The sequence below is a fragment of the Melozone crissalis genome, unplaced genomic scaffold, assembly GCF_028551555.1.
Source record: "Melozone crissalis strain CALT ecotype California unplaced genomic scaffold, PUWL_Pcris_2 ptg000041l_1, whole genome shotgun sequence".
Taxonomy (NCBI): domain Eukaryota; kingdom Metazoa; phylum Chordata; class Aves; order Passeriformes; family Passerellidae; genus Melozone; species Melozone crissalis.
Window position 1 is genome coordinate 11,302,836 of NW_026535819.1, and position 24,595 is coordinate 11,327,430.

Below are 24,595 nucleotides of genomic sequence, written 5' to 3' on the forward strand. Positions count from 1 at the left end.
CTGGCCAGGTGCTCTCCAGACAGGTGCTGGGGTGACCTGGGAGCCCCCTTTGGAATCGGTGCATGCAACCTCTCACATGTGTGTGTGCAGGGTCTGGGGACAGAGCCAGCCCCTGCTGCTGGGGGAGGGGGACAGAAGCTGGTGACAGCACAGCCTGAGGTGGGAGAGGGGTCACAGGACCCCTCCCTTTGTGAAGTCCCCTCCAGCCTGTCCCGAGGGACAGATCAAGCCCTGTGTTGCTGCTCTCACACTGTGCCTTACAAGGGAATCCAGGCTTGCAGAGCCCTGCTCCCATCTACAGCAGCTCCCCAGGGATGCTTGGAAAAGCCTGGGAAGGGACAGGAGAGTCAGCTCTGCTCACAGAATTGCTGGGAGTTGAGTGTTCTGTGGGGGGAGCTTGTTGTGTGTTGATCAGAATGTCTGCTCACGGGGTGCTGCCTCAGCGGGGCTGGGGGCTCTGCAGTGCCAGGAGGGGCTCACTGGGGCTGGGGGGTCTGGGCTGCTTTCAGGGTGGGAACTGGTGCTCCTGCCCCAGCACGTTTGGAAGGTCTGTGGGAGAGTCGGTGCTGCAGCAAAGCTCAGGCTGAGCCCTTCAGGCCACGGGAACACGGCCTGGCAGCCCCTCCTGCTGGGAGCCCTTTCCTCCCCACCCTCCTGGCACTGCTGATGCTGCCGGGCCTTTTTTGGCTCTCAGCAGCTCTGGAGCTGGCAGCAGGAGTTGTGCCCATGTGCTGCAGACAGGGGCCCAGCCCCTTCCTGGGCACAGCTCTGCCAGCCTGGGGGCACGTGCACAAACACTGGACACAAGCCACCGCTGGATTTTTGTGGTTTTGTTTTTCTTTTGACTGCACCATCTCAACACTGTGAACTAGGTTTTGTTTTTCTTGAGGGTGTAGTATGGTCAGAACCACTAATAAAAGCTGTTTGAACAGCATTGCTGTGTGAGCCAGGGGATCCTGGGCACAGCATGGGGGAGGATTGTGTCAGGGTAGGGGGGTTTCTGTGCTGGAGGATTATTTCTGTGCTGGGAACTCTCCCCAGCTCCTGCATCCCTGCAGGAGGATTCCCAAACAAGGAGGGAACAGGGGGATCTGCAATGGGAAGGGAAGGAGCTGGAGTCTGGCTGCTGGAGCTCCACTGGGCCAAAGCCATTGGGAGCCAGTGCAGCAGGGCTGGGCCAGTGGTTCCAGTGCTTCTGCTGCTGAGGCAAATCCAGCAGTCCTGTTCCTGGGTTGTAACAGCTCTGAGCTCCTCCAGAACAGGCTGCTTTTCCCTCACCACTGTTGGGAGCCCAGTGCCTGCAGGATGCCTGTTCCTGCCCCTCCCATGCTGCAGCACCAGCCCAGGGACTAAACCCACGTGGGGGCAGCAGCCTGGTCACCTCTACTCACTGTGTATGGAAGAGACAAACACAAGGAATGGCCATGGGCACCTGTCCCCTCTGGGAAGCCCCCAGATGCCCCTTCACACCACAGCAGCTGCTGCACCAGGGAGATGCAAAGGGCAATGAGGGGACAGTGGCACTGCAGCTCAGGAGGCTGCTGTGGCACAGGAATGCCAAACAGCATTGGAGAGCACTCTCTTTACCCGTTCTGTGCCTGTTAGTGCTTGGAAAACATAAATCCAGGAGGGATCTAGCCCCTGGCCTGTCCTGGAACCTGCAGTGTTCAGCCCAGCTGCCATGGACGCTTGCTGCCCTTGGGCCATCCCCTGCCTCGCTCCTGTTGCTCACAGCTCTCTGCCCACACTTCCCCAGGCAGGGCAGGTAAGCACAGGCTGGGCAGCAGCTCCTGCAGTGCTCCAGCCCAGCCCTGTGACAGTCCTGGCCTCAGCTCTGGCTCAGCAGAGCACTACTTGGAAAAACAAACTCACATTGCAGAGATGCTTTAGCAGAGTATTTATTCAATGCCAGAGTGAAGAGCAAAACTCAGTACAAACAGCACCTCAGTGCCTTGCTCGCTGCTGCACCGAGCCACGGGTGGAGAGTTCACAGTTGGGGGAGGAAGGGAGGCTGTTCCTTTGCTGTGTGACTGGACAGAGCAGGATGTGGAGCCTGTGTGCACACACAGGAAGGAACCCCTAATTTCATGACAGAAAACCTGAGTACAGGGGTTTTGGATGAAGCTGGGGCACAGCAGGACACAGGTGCTGACCCTCCTGCTGCAGAGGCTGCTAAAGCCATCAGTGCCATTGTGACAGAAGCTGCCGCCTCTGTCAGGTCTGTCAGCAACCCCAGACTGGGAATGGCACAGGCACCTGCCCCGGAGCTTCCAGGGGGCCCCAAAATGCCCCCCCTGCAGCTCCTTCCCAGCCTGCTTCAGGAGCAACAGCAGCTCCTCAGGGCCCCATCTACGCCAGGTCAAGATTAGGAGCTTAATTTTAGACTCTGCCATTTGGGTACCTGCCACAGGGACAGAAGCTCAAGGGACAGACAGTGAACACCACCGAGTCCGCACTAACTCCAAGTGACCGTCCCCACTGCCTGTGGGGTCCTGGAGGAGCTGAGCCCTCCCTGGTGGGTCAGCCCCAGGGACAGGGAGCTTATTCAGCTGTCACTGCAGGCAGGAGGGCTCCATCCCCATCACCTGCAGGTGAATGAATACCTGCAGCACCTGTGGGTGTCTACACTTATTCACAGAGAACATACCAAAAGAACCTAAAGTGCCACGATTGGGTAGCATGGGCAGGAGGTGAGCTGTCCTCATGGGTACCCCAGGAAGGGACAGCAGATCCCCCACAATAAATACGTTCCCGATCCATAGCTTATTGAAGTGCTACTCAGAGGAAGACAGAGGCAAAGCCAGCACCATATGACCACCAGCCCTCCCCCACTCCCAAGTTTAGAAACTGGCAATACCAATACACAGACCCTGGGGCCAGTCAGGCTCCCAGCCCTGGCCCTGCTGCCCCCTCACTGCCCCCAGTTGCTGCTGCCCTCTTGGGCAGAGGTGCCATGGGGAAGAGGCACTTGACATTCCACAGCAGCCAGACAAGTTGCCCGTGGAGCTTTGGGACAAACACACATTAATAAAACGCCAAGATTAAGAGTCTTGCAGTCAGGCAGCACAGCTGCACCATGGCTCCTGCCAAGCACTCTGCAGCTGGCGGCTCCCAGTGTGTCTGGCCACGTCCCCAGCTCACACAGACCTACACTGGACGTGCCTCAGCGTCCCCTGTGCCCAGAGCTCACCCAGAGAGCTATGCCCAAGTAGCAATGCTGGTGAGAAGCTGTGGGAGCCCAGCCTGCAGTGACCAGCTCAGCTGCTGCCCAACAGAACCACAACAGGGCCCCAGCTCTTATGTCCTGTCTGAAGGCGATGCTTCAAGGAGGCGGCGATTCCTGCTGCCAGGGCCCCTCCTGGCTCAGCCATAGGATTTGTGTGCCTGGAGCTCATCTCTGTGCAAGGCTCAGGGCTCTGTGAGCTCAGAAGGAGGTGCTGCAGTGAGGAAGCTGCAGGAGCAGATGTACCTGGGTTCAGCTTTTCTGGTTCAAGAGCCAGGAGAAGAGCAGTTTCCTAGGCCGGGGCCTCCTGGCCTGCCGGATGCGCATGGCCCGTGGGGAGCGCCACACCTTGATGGTGGTGTCATCACTGGCTGTCAGCAGCAGCTCCTGCTCCACCGGGCTGAATGCCACTGAGTTCACCACATTGTCATGCTGCAGCTTGGCCAGGCAGATGTTGTAGTGCCGATCCCAGATGTAGCCGTGTCGATCCTCTGCCCCACTGGGGTGGAGAGACAGGGGTCAGGGTGTCCCACTGGTCCCAGTGTCAGCCCCAACACCCTGCCCTTCCCACTCCTGTTCTGCAGGGATGGGGGCAGAGGGTACCCAAGCCCCTGTCTCCATGAGCTTCATCCTGCGCAGGCAGCTCCCTCTGGGATCCAGGGCCCCTCAGCTCAGCCCACAGCACCTGCAGCCCCAAGAAGGGCGTTTGCCACCTGCCACCAAACACACCACAGCCCCAGATTTACCCTTTCCTCAGGGATTTAAGGCAGGGTATTTAAGGCAGGATATTTACAGCAGGACCTGGGCAGCCACCCTTTATCAGCACTTTCCAAGTCAGTCCCTCTGCTCTTTCCAATCCCACTCCCTGCTCTCCTTCCAACACACAGCAGTGTTCTGCTCACACGGCCATCCCACAGCAACAGGCCCAGGCCCTCCCAGATGCAGGGACAGGATCCTGCCCGCCCCCTCACCTCGCTACGAAGTCCCTGCTGACGTCCAGGAAGATGAAGAAGCACTCCTCGTTGGGCGTGTAGGCGCGGTGTGCGCGCAGCGCTCGCTTCACCTCCTTCATGGTCTTCAGGTCGAACACGTGCAGGTCGATCTCCTCCGCGATGGGAGGCGGCTGCATCGGGTCCGAGATGACGCAGTCCCGTGGCCAGGCCCGGCTGTTCACGTACAGGTACCTTGGGGAGGGCACAGAGGGGTTACCTGCACTGCACCACAGCTCACACAGCCCCTGGCCTGCAGCCCAGCTCACTGAAACCCAGGCTGAAACAGGGAACGGGCTGCTGGAACACTCCTGGCCATGTCTGGAAAGGACCACTGCACCTGAAAGGTGATGCCAGGGCTCAGGTCACACCTCTCTAATCTCACTGGAACTATCTTTAACGATGGGGCTGTCTTCTGGGCAGCACGTGTAGGGGGACTCTGCGCCCCTGCTCCATTCAGGTGAGACCCCCCCAGCAGAGCTGCCTCCAGCTCTGGGAACCCAACACAAGAACGATGTGGAGATGCTGGACTCCAGAGAAGGCCAGGGAGATGCTCCAAGGGCTGGAGCCTCTCTGCTCTGGAGCCTGGGAGAGCTGGGGGCGTTCAGCTTGGAGAAGAGAAGGTTCCAGAGATACCTCAGAGCCCCTTCCAGAGCATAAAGGGCTCCAAAAGAGCTGGAGAGACAAGACAAAGGGAATGGCTTCCCACTGCCAGAGGGCAGGGTTACATGGGCTATTGGGAAGAAATTGTTCCCTATGAGGGTTGGAAGACCCTGACACAGGTTTCCCAGTGCAGCTGTGGCTGCCCCATCCCTGAAGTGTTCAAGGCCAAGTGGATGGAGCATGAACACCCTGGAATAGTGGAAGGTGTCCCTGCCCATGGCAGGGCTGGGGATTAGATGGCTTTTAAGCTACCTTCCAATACAAACCATCCTAGGATTCTATGGATGATCTACCTCAGGAACAAGACACATTGGTGGGCAGCTCCTCCACTCTCAGAAGGAGCCACCCTGTCCTGAGCTGGCTCAGGAATACATTCCTGCCACGGCTGGGGGCGAAGCTCAGCAGTAACACACCATCACCACCTGGATCAGCAGGCACCCAATCCATCCACCACTTCATGTCCTGGTCACCCCACAGAGCCCGTGAGCAGCTCCTGCCCACGCTGGCAGTGGCTGGAGCCCTGTGTGCTCACCGGTGGTCAGGGGAGAGGCCCATGCCGATGATGTGCCCGTGGATGTCGATGACATGATCCAGGGAGTCAAAGAACTCGTCCGAGCGCCGCTCCTCCCCCAGCACCGGCCCTGCCGTCGTCATCTGATGGGGCAGGATCCTCTTAATCCCTGTGGGACAGAAAGCAGAGGGAGGCAGTCCCACAGGCTGCTGCCAGCAGGCTGGGGGAGGTCCCAGGCTTCAGGGAGGTGCTTCCCTTGGTAGAGCTAAGAAAGGAGAACCGGCTTGCTGTGCAAGCTCTGGGACAGGGCTGCTGTCCTGGCCAGGCTCCTGCAGCTCATCAGGTGGGCTGCACATCAAACCCCACACAGGGAGATCCCAGTGCCTGAGGGTACAGCCAGACCTTGCCTCAGCCATCTCTGGAGCACATGGAAGCTGCGTTGGCCCAGGAGACACACTAGTTGTGGAAGGGTTTTTCTCTGAAATGATTCCCTGGGCTGAGCCCATCCTCTGCAGTAGCCAGCCTGGAGCAGCCCAGCAGATGCACAAGCTGTGGCAGGGTTTTCCCCTGACACTGTCAAGTGCAGATGGGGATCTGTTCCAGAAAGCTTAAAGAACAGACATTTAAACCCAAACTGTGCTCAAGTAATTTGTAGCTTCTGAACCTCCTGACTAAAAGAGACAAGTGATGGGTGAAGCCCTGTCCCCTTCCAGCTCTGAAGAGGTCCAAAACACAAACAGATCTACAAATGGTCCATCCCCAACAGCTTCCTGGAGGACCCCTGTGAGCCTCAGTAGCTCCAGGGCACACACAGGTTTCATCCTGAGCAGGTCTAGGGGAGCTGGAAGGTGGCCCAGCCCAGCCCAGCCCAGCCCATCCCATCGCCCCTCTGGAGGAATTGCTAACACCACCTTTGATTTTAGCCCTCTCCTGCAGCCCAACGAGACACAGGTGACACCCCATTACAGCTCAAGTCCAAGGCCATTCCTAATATTTCTTCCCCTGAGCCTGGGACCTGTGAGACAGCACTGGTGTTCTACCACCCCACTGGTGCTGCTCACCAGCATCTTCATCCTCACTTCCACAGCACCATGCTCCCTGTTCCAAACTCAAACACACATGAGTCAGCAGGACAGGCTGCTCAACCTGGAATCAGCATGAGAAATGGGAACTCGAGTTCATGCTGGAGCAGCACTGCACAGAGTGGGAGGTGAGCACAGAGTGAGCTCCTTCAGGTCCTGTGGGCACAGAGCAGGTGCACAGGGCCAGTTCTGCACACAAACCAAAGGGTAAACGACACTGCAGCAACTCATGGTGGGACAGGAACTGAGAACTGAGCCAGTGTCCAGCCCTGCAAGCAGCAGCCTGTACTGCAAGTGCTGGCTTCCAGCCAGGGAGTCACAGAGCTCAGAGGCATCGCACAAATCCCTCAGCCCTGGGAGGCTGCAGAGCAATTGGGGAGCCCAAAGGCCCTGCCTCGGTGGGTGGCAGGCTGCAGGCTGCCAGGGGGCCTCAGCTCAGCCCAGGGGATCCAGGTGCTGCCTCAGCTCAGCCCAGGGCTGAGCCAACAGGGCTGGCTGCAAACCCAGCCCACAGGCAGGAGGAGCATGAAGCAGAGCTCATTCAGTCCAGGTCATATTCCTAACTGAGGCGGGCAAAGACTAAGTTTCTTACAGCTCTGGAAACTGCCTTCCCCCGCCTTACTGGGCTGTACTGGTGTGGGACCCTGTCATGGGAAAGTCAGGAGAGCAAGAAAGCAGGGCTGTAACTGTGTGAGCAGTGAAAAGAACTGAAACTGTCTGGCTTCACAGCAGTCTTGTCTGGGAACAGCTCCCTCCTTCCCCACACTCCTGGTCCTTTCCACCTCTCTGCCAGCTTTAGGGTTTCCTGGGGAAACAGCCAGTCTCCCTGCTCCTGCTCCCCACTGAGGAGCTCCCCGAGGATTTCCTGTAAATTCAGGCTCTGCTAGACCTGTTGTCTTAACAGGGGTGCTGCAGGTGAGGGCAAGTGACATCTTAACACAGAACAAGGTCACCTGCAATGCCACACCCACAGCACAGTGCACCCCCCTAGCACACAGGGGAGGCTGCAGCCTGCCCAGCCTCACTCACCACACGAGCACGGCTGGGGCACTGAATCAGCCCCTCGGAAACCTCCCCAGGCCCCAGTGTCTCACTGAGGCTGGATGCCCACATAAGGATGGTCCCACCATGGCAGAGGGGAGGCAGGCAAGGGGCAGGGGCACTGCACAAGTGACTCACACATCAACTCCATGCTGCTCAGACCAGCCCTGTCTACCCCCGCAAGAGAACAGGACCAGGGTCCCTGCACACACTCCTCCAGGGCAACTGCTGTCCTGCCCCTGCACACACTGCTGCTCATGGCTGGTGTCCTTCATCAGAAGCTCCTTCTTGCTTTTCTGCTCAGCCCTTGCCATGACTTTGGCCGCGTATCATGCTGGCAGCAACAAAACAACCCTCAGGCAAGCGGAGGAGGTGAAATTCCCCACAGTGATGGGGCCTCTCAGAACCCAGAGCAAACCCCAGTCCACACCTCACAAACAGACAGCAGGAAGACCAAGTCTTTTCCTGACCCAAATCTCAAGCCCAGCCGCAGCCCGGGCCCCTAGGGAGCCCCGCTGTACCAGGCTCAGACCCAGCCTTACCTATCTGGTGCGGGGAGTAGGTGAGGCATCCTGTGGTGAAGATCAAGTACTTTGTCTTGCTGTTGCTGTCTGTGGGGAGCAGGTTTGGCTCGGGCGGTTTAGTTCTGTTTCGCACAAACAGCTCGGCCACCTTTGTCTCCAGCTCTGTGTCGGTCATGGCAGGCCTCCCGTGGCCCTCCATGATCCCATCAAAGAGCTGCTGCAGCCCGTGCTCTGCTGGCACATCTGGCAATTCCTGCAGGGCTGGCTCTGGAGGCGGCCTGGGCTTGGCCCCTTCCTCCTCGCTGTCACTGCCGAGATCAAAGGCCGGGCGGGGGGAGGAAGCAGCCAGCTGCTCCTCGTAGTCCAGGAGCAGGTCCGGGGAGTCGTAGCGGCTGCAGTCAGCCACCATCACGGTCCGGATGGTGCTGGCATTCAGGTTCTGGATTTTGAACAGTCTCTTCACTACATTCACATTCTCAGACTCAATGCCCTGCGAGCAGAGGGGAGAACTGAGCAGGAACCACCCCAAGTCAGCCCCACAGCTCAAACCCAGACCTGAGCCAGCGCAGTGACACCGGCCCCCGCGGATCCCTCCACGCTGTGTGTGGGGCACTGACACAAGAAGGGGCCCCAGGCTTGCCAGCTCTCCTGTGCTCCTTCCTATCCTGGACGGAGACAGAGCGAGAGAAAACATTCCTGCAGGCAGGCAGCAGTGGAGTGAGGCAGCACAGCAGCTGGGCAGCCCTGCTGCCACCGTAACCCTGAGGTGATCAGCTGGCACTACCTGGGGCTTTACAGAGCCGGGCCAGGAGCTGGACTTGATCCTGGTGGGTCCCTTCCACCTCAGGATACTCTGCATTTTATGATTGACAAGGATTTCAGGAACAGGCCTCTGTGATAAGCATGAAGTAGGATTCCTCTGCCCCACAGCAGCAGTGGCAGAGAATCCCTGTGCTCCTGGAGCGTGCTTGTACCCCTCAGCAGGGGCAGCTTGGTATCTGCTCCAGACACACAGAGCAGGTCCTTCTCTGCCTCACTGTTCCCAGCCTGCAGCTGTACTCCCACGCCCCTGCTATGGGCAAGGTCCTTCCTGGCCTCTCAGGGATGGAAGGTGTAATGCTGGTGTAATGCCTCAGTGCAGCACGGAGATGTGGCTATGGGAAAAGTCTCTGCTAACAGAGGTTTTACCTGGGGTCAGCATCTTGTTAAAATCACAAAACGTGGGGATGTGCAGGTGTGGCACTGAAACAGAGGCAAAACATGGGGAACCCGACTCAGCAGCCCAAGTGCTAGGGAGTGAATGAGCAGTTTGAGGCCAGCACACTCAGCTCTCCAAGTCTCACCACGGAATCAGAGACAGCATCTGGCCCAAGAAACCTCAGCAAGGCCAGGCAGGACTGAGCTCAGCCTCCAGCTCACACCAACACCCTGAGCTACCAGGTGGGAGAAGGGCCATTGCTGGGACACAGGCCAGGCTACAGCACTCCCAGGACCAGCTTCAGACTATCAAGGACCTCAGCAGCCCTGATGTTGGGCAATGCACGCTGTGGAGCACTGCAGCCAACACCTCAGCCTAATTAATGTGGCAAAAGTTAATGAGATCTGAGGGCAGAGTTAGAATACTGCAGTGAGTATAATAACACTGAGCATGGAGAAACCTCATGCAAGGGTTGCCTCGAGCTCAGGATCCTGAGGGCAAGTCAGAGGAGACAAACAGGGAGGACAGGAGGATTGAGCCATCCTTCCCTGCAGCTTTCCCTCCCCCAGGAGCCAGCAGGAAGCTGCACTGCCTGTGAAGCTGGAAGGAAGGCAGCTCACCTGGAAAGCATTGTTCAGCCACAGCACTGAGCACGAGGTGATGCGTCCAATCCGATGCAGATTGCCTGATATCAAGTTGGTTTCGTTCAGCCAGCAGCCAAACACATCATAGGGCTTATTCCTCACCCTGGAAAGCAGCGTGAAGTTCTCTGGAAGGGAAACATGAGAGTGAGGCACTGACTTCCAGCAAGAGCCCTGCAGAAACCGTGTGGGACAGAGGAAGTGGATCCAGTCTCTGTAGGAGGGGCCAACCCCCATCCAGCCCCCAGCCACTGCTACAGAGACAGATTATTTCTCTCTTCTCCAGAGATGTGTGATGATACCTTGCACAAAGGAAACCAAAATAACAGGGCAGTGCACAGAGCCAAAGCACAGAGCAATCCAACCTCCCACCCTTCCCCTGAGCGGGGCCCAGAGCAGGCCCTGGGGACAAGAAGGAGTTAAACACATGCAGAATTTCCCTCCCACCCTGCAGCCTGGGGCCTCTCCAGCCAAGGCAGCTGTGCACTCCTGCTTCCTGCTGCACTCCTGATTGCTGGTACTGTGGGACTGCACAAAGATGGTGAGATAACAGTGGGGATGAGCCTCATGCACAGAGCTGCAGCACAAGTGAAGGAGGCTCAGGGTGAGACCACGGCCACAAGGGTGACCTGAGAGCTGCATAAAGCCACTTTCCTCTGGAGATGGGCTGAGAGGGCTGGGTGTGTCCAGCCTGAAGAAGAGAAGACTCTGACAAGACCTTAGAGCTCTGAAAGAGCTGGAGAGGGACCTGGGACAAGGGATGGAGAGACAGGACACAGGGAATGGCTCCCACTGCCAGAGGGCAGGGATGGATGAGATATTGGGAATTGGGAATTGTTCCCTGGCAGGGTGGGCAGGCCCTGGCACAGGGTGCCCAGAGCAGCTGTGGCTGCCCCTGGATCCCTGGCAGTGCCCAAGGCCAGGCTGGACAGGGCTGGGAGCAGCCTGGGACAGTGGGAGGTGTCCCTGCCATGGCAGGGGGTTGGAATAAGCTGAGCCTTAAGGTCTCTTCCAACCCAAACCATTCTGGGTTTTTGTAGCTCTATGCCAAGCACCACACATGCCATAGGCAGGAGCTCCAAGGTGAGTGATGTGGGTAAGCCTTGCCCACAGTGGCACTTAGAAGAGCAGTGAGGGTAAATACACCAGCACTGCCCTGAGGTGCTGCTGCAGTGACCCGAGCAGAGCCAAGGCTGTCTGTGAGGCCTCCCCTCTAGAGCTGTGATCAGAGCCCCTCAGCTCAGGAGCCAGGACGAGCTGAGACAAGGCACTGCACACCCAAAGGAGAAGGGAACCCCCTCAGCCAGCACTCATATGCCCCGGGGAGCCCCAGGGAGCCCCACTTACCCATGCTGATAACAGCAATCTCCCCTGAGGAGGAGTTGTGAGGCCCCACAAAGACACCGGACACCAGCAGCAGGGAGTCATCCGAGTTGAACTGGGAGAACTGGGTGTAGCTCCAGTTGTATGGCCTCATGTTGGAGCTGTGCTGCAGGGAGATGTCCAGCTCATTGCTCCAGATCTACAGAGAGATGGGACAGTCAGGAAGCTGCTGAGAAGGCTGACAGTGGTTCTCCTTTATCTGTTCTGCCAGTACTCACCAGGACATGAAAAACAAACAGTATCAAAAACCCCATTTAACTGCCTTCTGCTCACCACACCCCTGTCCATTCCCCTGACAGAAAATGGAGAGGGGCCAAATGGAGAACTGCTGCTCCACTGGCCAGAGGAGGTGTTCAGGCAGTGAATGGTGCTATCACAGCTGGATTTCCAGCATGTTCAGACAGATTCCTCCCAGGACAACCACTCAGGGAGGACAGGATCCACTGCAGTGGATCATTATCTCCCCAGTCTTCATCAGACCCAGGGCACAACAGGACACTGATCTGCACCTAGAAAGCAAAGCACCTCGGCCACCTCCACATAGGCTGGAGCTCCATACAGCCCTCAAGGCCACACTTGCAAGAGTCATTTCTTCTATGGCTTAGAAGACAGCTCAGCACCCACAGGAAGCAGCCCAAGTCCAGGGACATCTGGTCAAACCTCTCCACAGACTTCCCAAAGGCTGCTCAGGGCCAAGCCCCACTGGACCAAGGCTGCAAGAGCCAGACAGGGCACCTACCACTTTACCTTGACCGTGCAGTCTTTGGAGCACGATGCAAACAGGCAGCCAGAGTGGGAGAAGCTCAGGTGCAAAACTTGGTCATTGTGCTCCTTCAGGGCCTGCACCTCCACGCAGGGGATGGTGTCGTAGAGCCTCTGGAACTCCTCGTACCACGAGACAGCACCTGCAGCACAGCAGGGACACGGGGCACGGGCGTGAGGGGAGGGAAGCAGAGCTGGGCCAAACACGGCACCAGGCTCTGATAAACCAATCCTGGCTCCTGTGAGCAAGGCCAGGAGCTCTGCTGGGGCACCAGCCCAGGGCTGCAGCTCAGCTACCAGCCCTCAGCATTTCCTCAGCAGCTTCCCTACTCCCACACACACAAACCCCTTTCTTGCAGCACACGCAGCTCCACAGCACACTCCTGCTCTCCAGACCGGCACTGAACCAGGTGCAGGTGCTGCCCTCAGACCAAAACAGTCCTGAGAAGGAACATGTGTGCCAGCACAACCAAACCACCCAGGTGGGACAGGAGGGAAGCTGCTCCTCACCATACCCAGCTCTGCACTGGTTTCCTCTGTCTTGTCTCACACAGAATTAATACGGCTCCAGAAAGGGTCTGGGACCAGGAAAAAAACACCTCCATGAGGTAAGAGACTTGAAAAAATGAAAGACAAGAACAGAAGCTGAGCACAGCGTGCTGAGCACAGCCTGGGGCACACTCATGGGAGTCTTAGTGATGGACAATAAAAACCAAATAAAGAAAATTTTTAACGAAGGGCTCAGCCAGGCAGCCTACAGACTTCTTGCAGCAGCAAATCCCAGAGAAGCAAAGAGGATTAGACATGTATATGGACAAGGGCCAACTTTCCTAGTGACACTGAACAGGACTGAAGGATTTTTTGGAACAGGCTGCAGTCCAGGAGGCAACTGCTCCTGCAGGCAGGGACCAGCTTGCTGCCAGCACATCCCACTGCTGCTCAAGGCTTCAGCCCCCTCTGGACCTCCTGGTCCTAGCCCATCCAGCTGGGAAAAGCCTGGGCAGGCCCCATTTGGCCAAGCAAACCCAACATTTCATCTTACAGACCCACTGGATACCATTCCTCTAACCATGGGGCTGCCCAGGGCAGGCCCCACACTCGCGCTCCAGCCCCTGCCCACAGCTGCCAGCTGCCCCTGCCCTGCTGCCCTGGGCAGGGTGCCCACAGCTCCCTGCCAGGGAGGGGCCTCAACACCTCACTGAGCTACACCAACTGCCTGATCCTAATTAGTGCTCAAGAACAGGGCTGGCAGCTGACTAAGCAGCTCCAGGAGACTGGGAGGGAATGAGCCTGGCCAAGAGGCTTCAGAAAAACCCCAAAGAGAACATCCTCAGCCCCATGGAGCTCCCAGGGTCTGCAAGAGCAAAGTCACATAGCCTGGAGGAATCCCATCAACATCCACCTCCCCTGGGAGCCCTTCTGCAGAGGTGTTCCTGCTGCAAGGAGATCAGCTCCCACTGCCTGATCCTTGGCATTTCCTCCTGCCCTTCTGTAGCCACTGCAATTCCCAGTGCAGGATCCAACTCCCTCAGCACAGCCCCACAACACACCGGGCACGGGCTGCTCGGGGAGAACCCCCTGGGCAGCACGGGGGCTCTGGCAGCTGCCAGCCGCTGTGACAGAGCTGTCACACTGCCCCAAAGTGCTGCTCAGCAGGGAGCGCAGCTGTGACCACACCAGGGCCACCCCCGAGCCTTCTGACACAGGGACAGCCCTGCCAGGCTCTGCCAGCTCTGCTGGGAGCCCACATCGAGTCCAACCTGCCCTGGTGCTGCAGGGCAGCTGCTGACTCAGCACCTGTGCCCAGTGCTGTCCCAGGGCCACACGTCCCCCAGAGAGCACGGGTGTCCCCCAGAGAGCACGGGTGTCCCTGCAGAGCCCAGCCCCAGCCAAAGGCGCTGGTGGCAGGAGAAGGGACAGAGCTGCAGCACAGGGGCTCCAAGTGCCAGAAAGGAGGGACCCAAGGCAGGAGTGACTGCACAGATGCCATGGAGGCTGGGATGCAGCAGCTCGTGGGGACTCACTGCAGCTCCCGGGATCGCCCTGGACAGCAGCTACAGAGAGCACCTGCCCAGGGAGCTCAGGAAACCTTTCTGTGAGAAGAGGGGAAAGGCAAAGCATTTTCAGCATTTGGACCCCCATTTCTGCAGGGTCCGGGCAGACCCAGAGCCCTTCCCGTGCCCATCTCAGCCCGGGGCACCGGGACACGGCCGAGGCACCGCGGATCGGGGCTGCAGCGCCCGGCAGAGCGGGGCAGCGCGGTGTCGGGCCGGGCTCACGGCAGGCGCCGCCCCGGAGCGCACCTGGGTGCCGGGGCACGTCCCGGGACACGCGGTAGTAGCGGTAGAAAAGCTCCTTCCACAGGAACTCGTCGCGGGCCACGGCGCGCCACTGCTGGCAGACGAGCCCCACCGAGAGCACGTCGGCGTGGTCCAGGTACAGGAAGATCTCGAACAGGACGGTGTCCGGGAGCCGGGGGCAGCCCGCGTCCATCGTGTCATTCTGCCGCCGCGCCTGCGACCGAGCGGGGCCGGCGTCAGGCCCGGAGCGGGGACGCGAACCCGCCCAGGGCCCGCGGCCCTCCCGAGCCCTGCCCGCTGCTCCCCCCGTGCCGTGCCCGGGTGCCCTGGTAGCGCCCGGGGCCGGTGTCCCCTCCCTCGCCGTGCCCGGTGTCCCCGGTGTTCCCCCCGTGCCATCCCCGGTGCACTGGTGTCTCCCATGGCCGGTGCTCCCCCCGTGCCGTGCCCGGTGTCCCCTCCCTCCCCGTGCCCGGGGTCCCCGGTGTCTCCTGTGCCCGGTGTCCCTGGTGTTCCCCGTGCCCGGTGTCCCCAGTATCTCCCGTGCCCGAGGTCCCCTCCCCGTGCCCGGTGTCCCCGGTGTTCCCCGTGCCCGGTGTTCCCCCCGTGCCGTGCCCGGTGTCCCCAGTGTTGCCGTGCCCGGTGTCCCCGCTGTCCCCCCGCACCTCGGCGGCTCCGCTGCCCCCGCCCCGCCGCGCCACTTCCGGCCGGCGCTGCCGGCGCTCCCCCGCCGGCCAATCACCGGGCGCGTCCGGCCGCAGCCCCGACGGCTCGAGCACAGAGCTTCCCGCAGCGTGCCAGACATAGCGAGCCGAGCGCGGCGCGATCGCTCACGAGTGCCTCCGCCCTCCGCAGCCAGCGCTGCCCCGCCCCGCCCTGTCCGAACACGCCCCCGCAGAACACGCCCCCCCGCGGACCACGCCCTCCTCGCACCACGCCCCCATAGGACATGTCTATGTCCCCTTAAGCCACGCCCCGTTCCAAACAGGCCCCGCCCAGCCCGGGAGCCCCCGGCCCGGCCCCTCCTCAGCCGCCCGCCCTGTCCCGGCCCCGCTCTCTGCGCTCACCCCGGCCATGACCCCGTCCAGCCGCCCCCAGGGCTCCTGGCTCCCGGCCGTGCCCGCCTGGCCCCGCCGCTTCCCGGCGGCGCCGGCCTCGCACAGCAGCACATGGCGGCCCTGCGCACCCTCCTGCTCCTCGGGCTGCTCCTCACGGCGAGGGGGCAGAGGGCGGCGCGGAGACGGCGGCCGCCCCCTCCCCAGAGTGCGCTCGAAAAAGTGGCGGCTCAGGAGGCGCTCAGCCTCCACCAGGTGAGGGCTCGGGCTGAGGGATCTGTGGGCATCCGCCGGCCCCGCACTCGGGTGGGCTGCAGAGAGCCGCGGTGGCTCCCGTGCCGTGTGTCCCCCCAGACCCGGCTTTGCAGCCCACCCTCATGCCATCCTCGGCCGGCATGCCCGTCCAGCGCTGACCCCCTGCGCCCTTCCTCCCCAGGCCCACCACTGCAGCCCGTCCCGTGTCCCCCTCCAGGTCTGACCCCCGCTGTCCTCCCCAGGCTCAGCCTCCCAGCCCTCGGTGCCCCCCCACACACAGCCAGGGCTGCCTGAGCCCGGCTCAGCCCCAGCGCTGCCTGCAGAGCTGCCCGCGGAGCAGGGCTGGGGCCGGAGCCTCCCAGGAGCCCCTTCCTCACCCACCTGGAGCTGCCGGAGCGCCGGTGCAGCCGCTCTCACTGTGGGGCTGGGGCTGAGCTCGGGGCTCTGCTGGCGGGGCGAGCTGGGGCTGCGGCATTCTGCGATGCCCAAGAGACACCCAGTGTGGCACTGGGGTGCCCGCAGTGCTGTGGGCAGTGTGAGCCATGGGCAGGTGCCTTGGACAGCCCCTCCATACCCCCAGCCTGTCCCCATGCCAGGCTCATTCTGCCCTGCCACCCCACCAACCAGCCCCTGAAGGGCCACTGTGCCCTGTGTGCAAGGCTGGGACAGGAACAGTTCCCAAGGAACTGCCGTGGGCAGAGCTGGCAAGTGACAGGGAAGGTGCTCAAGGTGATTGAGTGGTGGCACCCCAGGCTTGTGGCCCTGCAGATGGTGCCACCCCTGTGCCGTGCAGCTCTCAGGGAAGTGGTTCCTGGTCGGCATGGCCTCTCGCTGCAGCTACCTGGCAGAGCACAGCCACCAGCTGGAGGCCACGACAGTGACAATGACCATCCTGGATGGGCAGAGCCTGGCCATCAGCACCTTCAGGAAGCTGTGAGTGATGCCAGGCACGGGGGCCGTGGGCAGAGACAGGGATGCTGCAGGCAGGGCGGAACAGGACCAGTGCCTTGGGATGGGGACTCTGAGAGCAGCGCCAGTGCCCTGGCCACAGGCTCCAAAGAGGACAGAGCTGCCCCAGAAGCACATATGGGTGGGATACCCTCCAAGGAGTTTTGTAGCCAAAACCCTGGCCACGATGGGTGCCCTGGTCATGATGGACACTCTGCCACCCGCATGTCCACTAGCCCAAGCCGAGCTGGGGGTGCCCAGGCTGGTCAGTGTGAGGACAGCCAGGCTGGCAAAACTGAGACATGTGGTGGCTCTAAGGCTGCCCAGCCCAGGACTGGCTCTTAGGACTATCCTAGGAGCAGCCTGTCTGAGGATGGGGACCTTCAGCACATCTGTGAGCACTTTCCCCAGCCTGATGGCCCCTAAGGTCCTGACCAGGCTCAGCGTTGCAGGGAGGTGGCAGGGACTCCTCGAGCTCAGCATCTCTCACAATGTCTCCCCAGTGTTCTGGGACATCTTTCCCTGGGGAGAAAACCAAGTCCCAAGGAAACAGCATGTGTGCCTTGGCAGGCAGGGTTGCAGGGATCCTAGAAGATCCTCCACAGCCTGTACTGACATCTCCTCCTCCTCTCCCCCTGCAGGGACAGGATGTGCTGGGAAATCAGGCAGCACTACCTTCCCGCCCAGGCCCCCGGACGCTTCCTGCTGAAGGGTGAGGGAGACTGCTCTGGGGTGGCAGGAGGCTGCTGGAGCCCCCAGTCCTGCTCTCAGCAGGGTTTTGGTACCAATGTCCCTCTTCCCTGTGCACTCCTAGTATTCTGTGTCTTGGGTCACTAAGTGCCAGATGCCATCACAGGTGACACCATGGGCTGGTGCCTGTGGGGTTGTCCCACTCTGGCTCTGATTTTCACCCCTTGCACACTCGGCTTGTGGTGAAATGAAGCCTCTGGATGATGCTGGGGCTAACCAGGACTGACTGGGACTAGCTGGGCTATCCTCTCATCTTTCCCAGGCCATAGGAAAAGCAGCAAAGTGGATGTGGTGGTGGGTGAGGCTGACCCCAGCAGCTTCATCATTCTCTATTACCAGAAGGGCCGCAGCATCTCTGTTAAGCTCTATGGTAGGTTGGGGCTCGGGGTCTCATGGCAGGTGAAGGACAGGGGTGGGAAACCTGTGCTGGACTCTGGAGAGGCCCGCTGAGGCCTTGGAGGCCCCAACATTGGAATGGGGGTCACTCCTAGCTGGAGAATTGTTCCCAGATGCTGTGGGGGAGCGGGTGAGGGGGAAACTGGGAACCCACTTCTCTGAGCTGAAAGCCCCCTGGGCCCTGTGTAGGGACGTGGGTGGCTTTGGGCCAGGGCCAGCTGGGGCCTGCAGCCAGTGCTGGTGTCTCCCCGCTCGCAGGACGGAGCAGCCGCGTCAGCGACGCCGTCGTGGACAAGTTCGAGCAGCGCGCCAGGGCCGTGGGGCTGAGCCAGGATGTCACCTACTACTTCCCCACCTATGGTGGGTGGCACACGCTCCTCTGGGAGACCCGTGTGGGCTCTGTCCCCGTGCTCTGGCCACCCCAGGGACAAAGATGCAAGGATGGGGCTGTGCCCTGCAATGTCCTGGGGGTGCAGGGGCTGGGGGGTGCCAGGTCCCAGACAAGGTGATCCCCCTGGGCTCTATCTCTTTCAGGATTTTGTGACTCTGCAGATGAGTTTCACGTCCTCGATGGTGAGTTGGGGATGCTGGGTGATGCGCTGGGTGCCCCCATGTGCCAGGCTTGGTCCCTCACTGGGCACCAGCTGGGTGTCCCTGTCCTGACAGTGGGCTGGGCACACTGGGCCAGATCCACGCTGCACCGTGGCTGTGTGGTCCTGCCCCAGGAATATGGGAGGGCTGGGCTGGCACGGGAAGGGCCATGCCAGACCATTCCCTGGGACAGAGCCTGTGCCCTTGTGTGGCAAACCATCACTCACGATGGGCATCAGGTGGCAAAGGAAACCCCGCTCACTCGCCACATGGGTCAGACTGGGCTTGATGGATCTATATTGGTGTTTCCTGGGGTGAGGTCTGATCTAGGATGAGATGTCCTGGCACAGGGGCACCCTGGGGTGAAGCCTGGGGTCCTTGGGGACAGCTCCATAACTTGTCATTGGTGCTTGGTGAGGCAGAGGTAGGTCTCCAGCCCTGGTGCTGGGCTTGGACACCCCGCCCCAGCCCCTCAGCACTTCTCTTCCTTCCAGAAATGAAGCTGTAGGTGCAGATGGACTTGCCAGGGGGTCCCAGAGCTCAGCCCCCACCTCAGCCAGCTGCCCATGGCCACACAGACCTGAGCTCCTCAGCCTCTCCAGCTGTGCTGGCAGCTGTGTCTGTCCTTGTCCTGTGCCCCCCCAGCTTGTGTCCCCCCTCTGCTCTGTGCCTCACTCTCCTGCACGAGCCAGCAACACCCCAATAAATGCCTCAGAGAAGAGCCTGTGTACAGGCCAGTCACCTCTTGGTCTGCCCCAGCCAGACCAGCACTGCCTGCACCATGGCCTGCCAGTGCTTTGGGCATGTGCTCCTGGCTGGGGGGTGCCAAGAGGTGTTGGGGGGACTCTGCAGACCCCTTCCATGCAGACCCCTGCCATCTTCTCTGCGAGCCTTCCTCAGCCACGGACAGCAGGGCAGAATTGTGGTGATTCCTGGTCCAGCTGGCAGAGGCAAGCGCTGAGGGGCACCACAGGGAGCCTGGGGCCACAGGGAGCATGGACTTGAGGGCTCTGAGGGAGACCACAGCATCTGCCTTTTCCCCCAACAAACTGGGAGATCACTCGGGGACCCGGCGGAGGAAATCTTATTCCCACAATCCTGCTTCCCATCTCCAGGGCTGGGAAACATCCCGTTCCCCTGCCCCAGCCCTGCAGAGTTCATTCCCCGAGGGGCTGCTGGACTCCTGCCTGCACGGCAGCACCTTTCAGAGAGAGGCAGGGGCCGGGGAGCTGCAGGGTTAATGCTGCAGCCCCTCATCCGAGCCCTCGTCCCCGTGCGGAGCCCGGCCAAGGCCGCGGGCAGGTGCGGGGCCCCGCGGGGGGAGCAGCCCTCTGTCCCCACAGCAGCATTTTGCAATCCTAGCGGGAACTGGTAACACATGTTGTTTATCAGGGAATTATGTAAGGGAAGCCACGTGATGTGCCCGGAGCCGGTCCGTGTTCCCCCCACCCAGGTGCGGGGCAGCCGAGCCGAGCCCGGCCGCCCCCGAGCCTGACAGAGCCGGGCCGTGAGCAGCCAGCTCATTTTACCTGCGCTGCCAAGGGGCTGCACCGGGCAGGGGGATCAGGGAGGAAGGGGTGAGCCCCGGGGAGCTGGGCTGGTCCCCAAGGATTCTCCACACCCTTCACACCGGCTCAGCCCGTCCGTCGTTGGGGCTAAACCATTTCTGGGTGCAAACACCCAGGTTATGCCCAAGGGTCTGTGTCCAGCCCCCCCGGGGATCCACAGCCCAGATACCCCGTCCTGCCCCCAGCCCTGCTCTTTGTGCCCCTTGCCACCGTTGGTGTTCCCCCGTGCCCCCAAGTGCTCCAGCTTTGCCACCCAGGTCCTTGGGCTGGCTCCCAGCTTTGCCACCCCCAGGACAGCCGAACACCACCCGGATATCCATCGGGTGCTGGGCAGGGAGCTGGGGGTACCTGGCAGCAGAGGGGGCTTTGTGTTCCTGTGCCAGTGCCAATGACGGCCCGGGTGTTCCCTGCCCCTGTGCCCGATGGAGACAGTCTCCCCCAGCACCCTGAGGGTGAGCTCCGGGGCAGACTGAGCCCCAGCCCAGCATACGAGGCCTCAGCCAGGCTCTCGTGATGTCCAGCCCTGCGTGCTCAGCTTTTGTTTTGTTTTCCTAAGCCCGCGGGGCGGGGCAGGCGCGGGGTGTGCAGGGCAGGGCGGCCTCGCAGCGGGGCGCGGGGAAGGGAATGTGCAGGGGGGGCTGCCAGGGGAAAACCAGCTGCTCTGAAAACATGCTCCTTACGTAAAGCACCTTGGCAGGGCTGCGCCGCGGGGCTGGGGCTCTGCCCGGCATGGCCAGCCCTGCCCAAACCCTGCCAGACCCATGGGCGTTGCTGCTGGCACCCAGCATACATCCGCTGCTCTCACCCTGCAGGGGCATCCCCAGACTGAGGGGGGCACCTTAGTACCCACTGGTGACCCCAAACCAAGGGGCAAGGGCATCTCCAGCCCCTCTTGTGTAAGGGTGCAGGGTGGTGGAGCGAGTGGGGTGTCAGGTTCTAGGGTGCATCTGGCTGTATGCTGGTCCCCAGGGAGCTGAACATGGGGCTCCCCGGCTCACCAGTGGACGCACCCCAAGCTAAGGCCAGCAGAGATACTTTCTTGGGTGATGCAGGTACTTGAGTCAAGGCAAAGCAAGGTGTCCTGTAAGAGCACATGCAGGTGTCGAGTCTCATGGGTTGGGTTGGGTTGGGTTGGGACCTGGCAGACACTGGACATTTCCTCCATCTCACTGAAGCCCCACTCTGGGTCCGAGTGAGGCCTCCCGGTGTGGATGGGGCAGCGCTGGCCCCTCTCCGTGGCTGCTCCCCCCGCCCGCCCGGCAGCACTGGGGGCAGGGCAGCCCCTGCGCTGCCCGCTGGCTGTTTTCACTGCAGAGCAGTTTGGCACCCTGGAGCAAATATGTCATATCAACAGGAGGGAAGCATTCACAGGATCCCCTGCTTGCCCTTTGGCTTCAGCGCTCTGTGCTGCTCCAGCTTGCATAACGGCACGGGGGGAGGCAGGGCTGGCTCCCGGGGGCCCCGCAACGCCTGACCATAAATAGGGGCTCGCCAGGCTCTCCAGCACTGCAGCGCTCTGCCTCCAGCTCTCAGCTCGGCTCGGCTCGGCTCTGCCATGCAGACCATGCTGCTCAGCATCCTGGGGCTGGCCCTGCTCGGGACACTGCACGCCCAGGACAGCATTCCTGTCCAGGCTGACTTCCAGCAGGACAAGGTGACCCAGGCCAACCGGCATCACCTCCGTGGAGGTTTGGGCTGTTTTGGGGGATCCTTGCCCTGAAAATGTGGGGAGGGGGTGGTGCACGTGGATGGGGGGCCAGGCTCGCACTGGTGCACATGCAGCCTCCCATCCTGGGGACCTCCCAGCACGTGGGTTTGGTGGCTCTGAAGGGATCCAGCATCGAGGCTGTGGGGCAGGACCCTGGGTTGGGCATGGGGCCGAGCTGCTGCTGTGCTGTGGAGTGGGTGTGGATGCACAGGGAGAGAGAGAAATGCGATCTCAGTCTGATAGCACAGAGATGGGCCATAGGAACCCCTCTGTCCTGGTTTAGGACAAATTAGGGGAAATCTCCAACCACCCCTCCCCCCCCAATACCGGGTTCGGGAAGGAATTCCTTGGAGGAGCAAAGTGGAAAACAAAACCTATTTATTGGCAAATAACAAAAGAACACTCCCCAACACAAGAAAAGAAAAGAAAACCAGTCAGTGTTGTGGAGGGTGCCGAGCGTCTCTCGCAGGCTCCGGAGGTCCCGCCGGACGTCCCAGGTCAGGTCCGGAGCCGGTCCAGTATCTTCAGGGGAGGGTAAGAAAGAGAGGACGAAAGAAAAGGGAAAAAAAAACAGCACAGAAAGCAGCAAAGGGAAAAAAGGCAGCTATCAGCTAGGGCTAAGGCAGCAGCAAGCAAGCGAAGTAGCAAGCAGAAGCAAGCAGGCCAGCCAGCCAAACAGCCAAAAGCCAAAAGCAAAAAGCCAAAGTACACCCAGTCCCCCTCCCTCCTCCCTCCCCGCCCCGCCGCGGCAAGACGGCCGGGGGGGGGGGTGTGAAAAGAGAGAGAGAGAGAGAGAAAAAAAACACAGCTGCCAGACATAATACACGATATTGGGATAAAAGCGGTCATCCCATGACACCCTCCCTCCCCAGTAAAAACGCCAGCCCAGGGCCACAAAAAAACAAGGGCTGCTGTGCTGGGATATCCCCTGATCCCTTCTCCCCTGGAAAGGTCCTGGGGGACATAGTCACCCCAGGCAGGTGATGAGGATGGCGGGAGGCACTTCCTGCAAGGACAGGGGTTTGGGATGTGCTGCAAGGGTGATCCCAGCACAGCTGCTCTCCAAGGTGGGCAGTTTCCCTCAGGGGCATCACACTGGGTGGCTCCATACACCAGAATGGAATGAGCCATGCTGGACCCAGAGTCCTGAGCTGTAGCAGCTCCCTGTGAAATGACGACCTTGGGACGCTGTCCTGCTGTAGGGAATGGGCTGCCAGAAGAGAGGGACATGGCCCAGGCTGGGGCTGGTGGGGGCTGGGGGGTGAGACAGGGTCTGTGCCCAGCTGGGGCTGAGTGGAGGTTGTGTGCAGCTCACAGGGAGATGGTACAGCATCGGCCTGGCCTCCAACTCTAACTGGTTCAAGGAGAAGAGGCACCTGATGAAGATGTGCACAACCATCATCTCCACCACAGCAGAGGGGAACCTGGAAGTTACCTCCACCTACCCCAAGTATGGGGCATGGGGAGCGGGTGAGCGGGGAGGGGCTGCTGGGGGTGGCCACTGGTGCATCCCCTGCTGCTCTGCTTCCCAGGGGTGACCAGTGCGTGACGAGGAACAGTCTTTACACCAAGACAGAGCAGCCCGGGCGCTTCAGCTACACCAGCCCACGTGAGTGCTCAGCTTCCGTGGGGCAGCCCCGGACATGCTCCCAGCCCTGCTGTCCCTGCTTCTGCCTTGTGGCTGATTTGGAGCTCAGGGCTGAGCTGTGCCCCATGTTCCCCACAGGCTGGGGCAGCAAGCACAACATCCACGTGGTGGAGACCAACTACGAAGAGTATGCCTTGGTGGCCACCCAGATCTCCAAGAGCACTGGTCCCTCCACCATGGTGCTGCTCTACAGTACGTCTGCCCCGGGACCCCCATGCTGTCCGTGCCCCCCGGATGTCTGTCTTTCCCATGAGAGAAGGGCAGGGTTAGGGTCATTTCCCAAGCTGGGGTGACCTTGCTGGGTCAGGGCCCCCTTGCAGGGCTGCCTGTGCCCCTGTGCTGGGGGGTATGGGGGGACTTGCCTCTCACCCTGCTCTTGGCTGCAGGCCGGACAAAGGAGCTGAGTCCCGAACGCCTGGAGATGTTCACCCAGTTCTCCAGGGAGCAGGGCCTGACCGACGATGAGATCCTCATCCTGCCCCAGACGGGTGAGCCTGGGAGTGCAGGGATGGTGGCGGGGAGTAGGGGCTGAGATACCACAGGGGGAGAGAAGGAGGAGACCCTGCTGGCCTGTCCCTGCCTCTCCATGGGGCCAGCCATGGGGTGCCCCCATTCGGGATCCCTCAGGGGAGCTGAGTTCCCACAGCCCCCAGAGGAGCTGAGCTGATCTCCCTGTTTCTTCCTCCTGCAGACAAATGCATGGCAGATGCTGCTTAGGTGAGTCCTGCCTTCACTGGGGCTCAGATCAGCCCCGTGGGATGGTGTGGGGATGCTTAAAGCCACATCACCCCACAGAGCCCCCAGCCCCTCCACAACCCTTCCCTGGGTTGCTGCTCTCCTCACATCGACTGGGGATCCCCCACCCAGCCCTGTGGGGTGTCTACCCCCTCAGTGTGAGGCTGGCCAGGCCCGTGTCACCTCTGTGTGTTACCTGGTGTCCCTCATCTTTTCCAGGCAGAGCCACCAGCTGCTGCCAGCCCGAGCCCCAACAGCAACGCAAGCTGGTGACCACCCTGCCCCATCTGACCCGCAGTGGCCCCCCAGCACCACAGCAGCCTTCGCTCCCTGTCTTCACAATCCACACCTGTATCCCTGTCTCCATTAAAGCCCATAAAAAAACAGCCCTTGCCTGCTGCATTGTTGTGGGGCAGGCCCAAACAAGGCAACGGGCAGGGGAAAGCATGGCCAACAGGGTTGGGACTGGGCTTAGTGGTCAGGGCTGACCCCAGCTCCTGGCTGTGGAGCTGCTGGGGTGAGACCCCATGTGCACTCACAGCGCTGCCCCATGGTGCTGCCTGGCCACTGAACCTGGCCTGTCCCACAAAAAAGGGTCCCTGAGTCTAGGACCCCTGGGCATCTGCT

General features: G+C 60.8%; 4 protein-coding genes across 5 annotated transcripts; 2 read left to right on the top strand and 2 right to left on the bottom strand.

The window, feature by feature from the left end:
* Positions 1–1,880: 1,880 nt before the first annotated feature.
* FBXW5 (F-box and WD repeat domain containing 5) lies at positions 1,881–15,028 on the bottom strand. The gene is made up of 9 exons (XM_054284114.1): positions 14,980–15,028; positions 14,321–14,531; positions 12,003–12,160; positions 11,220–11,394; positions 9,852–10,000; positions 8,052–8,523; positions 5,408–5,555; positions 4,195–4,407; positions 1,881–3,722 (listed from the first exon to the last, which is right to left on the bottom strand). Exons 2-9 carry the CDS (start codon positions 14,508–14,510, stop codon positions 3,476–3,478), a joined length of 1,752 nt encoding a protein of 583 aa, XP_054140089.1. The 5' UTR covers positions 14,511–14,531; positions 14,980–15,028; the 3' UTR covers positions 1,881–3,475.
* LOC128942204 (PE-PGRS family protein PE_PGRS47-like) lies at positions 14,554–15,265 on the bottom strand. The gene is made up of 2 exons (XM_054284512.1): positions 15,149–15,265; positions 14,554–15,084 (listed from the first exon to the last, which is right to left on the bottom strand). The coding sequence occupies exons 1-2, from the start codon at positions 15,263–15,265 to the stop codon at positions 14,554–14,556; spliced, it is 648 nt and encodes a 215-aa protein (XP_054140487.1).
* Positions 15,266–15,468: 203 nt separating this feature from the next.
* C8G (complement C8 gamma chain) lies at positions 15,469–20,269 on the top strand. The gene is made up of 7 exons (XM_054284513.1): positions 15,469–15,624; positions 16,418–16,557; positions 17,214–17,284; positions 17,585–17,692; positions 17,977–18,078; positions 18,253–18,383; positions 20,114–20,269. Exons 1-7 carry the CDS (start codon positions 15,484–15,486, stop codon positions 20,267–20,269), a joined length of 849 nt encoding a protein of 282 aa, XP_054140488.1. The 5' UTR covers positions 15,469–15,483.
* A 1,128-nt stretch (positions 20,270–21,397) lies between these two features.
* PTGDS (prostaglandin D2 synthase) lies at positions 21,398–24,338 on the top strand. 2 transcript variants are annotated; one of them, XM_054284396.1, is made up of 7 exons: positions 21,398–21,531; positions 22,896–23,035; positions 23,118–23,194; positions 23,312–23,425; positions 23,620–23,721; positions 23,925–23,950; positions 24,188–24,338. In XM_054284396.1, exons 1-6 carry the CDS (start codon positions 21,433–21,435, stop codon positions 23,948–23,950), a joined length of 558 nt encoding a protein of 185 aa, XP_054140371.1. In that variant the 5' UTR covers positions 21,398–21,432; the 3' UTR covers positions 24,188–24,338. The 2 variants fall into 2 exon arrangements, with proteins under 2 accessions (XP_054140371.1, XP_054140370.1); XM_054284395.1 differs by having other exon boundaries at positions 23,118–23,425.
* The last annotated feature ends 257 nt before the right edge of the window (positions 24,339–24,595 follow it).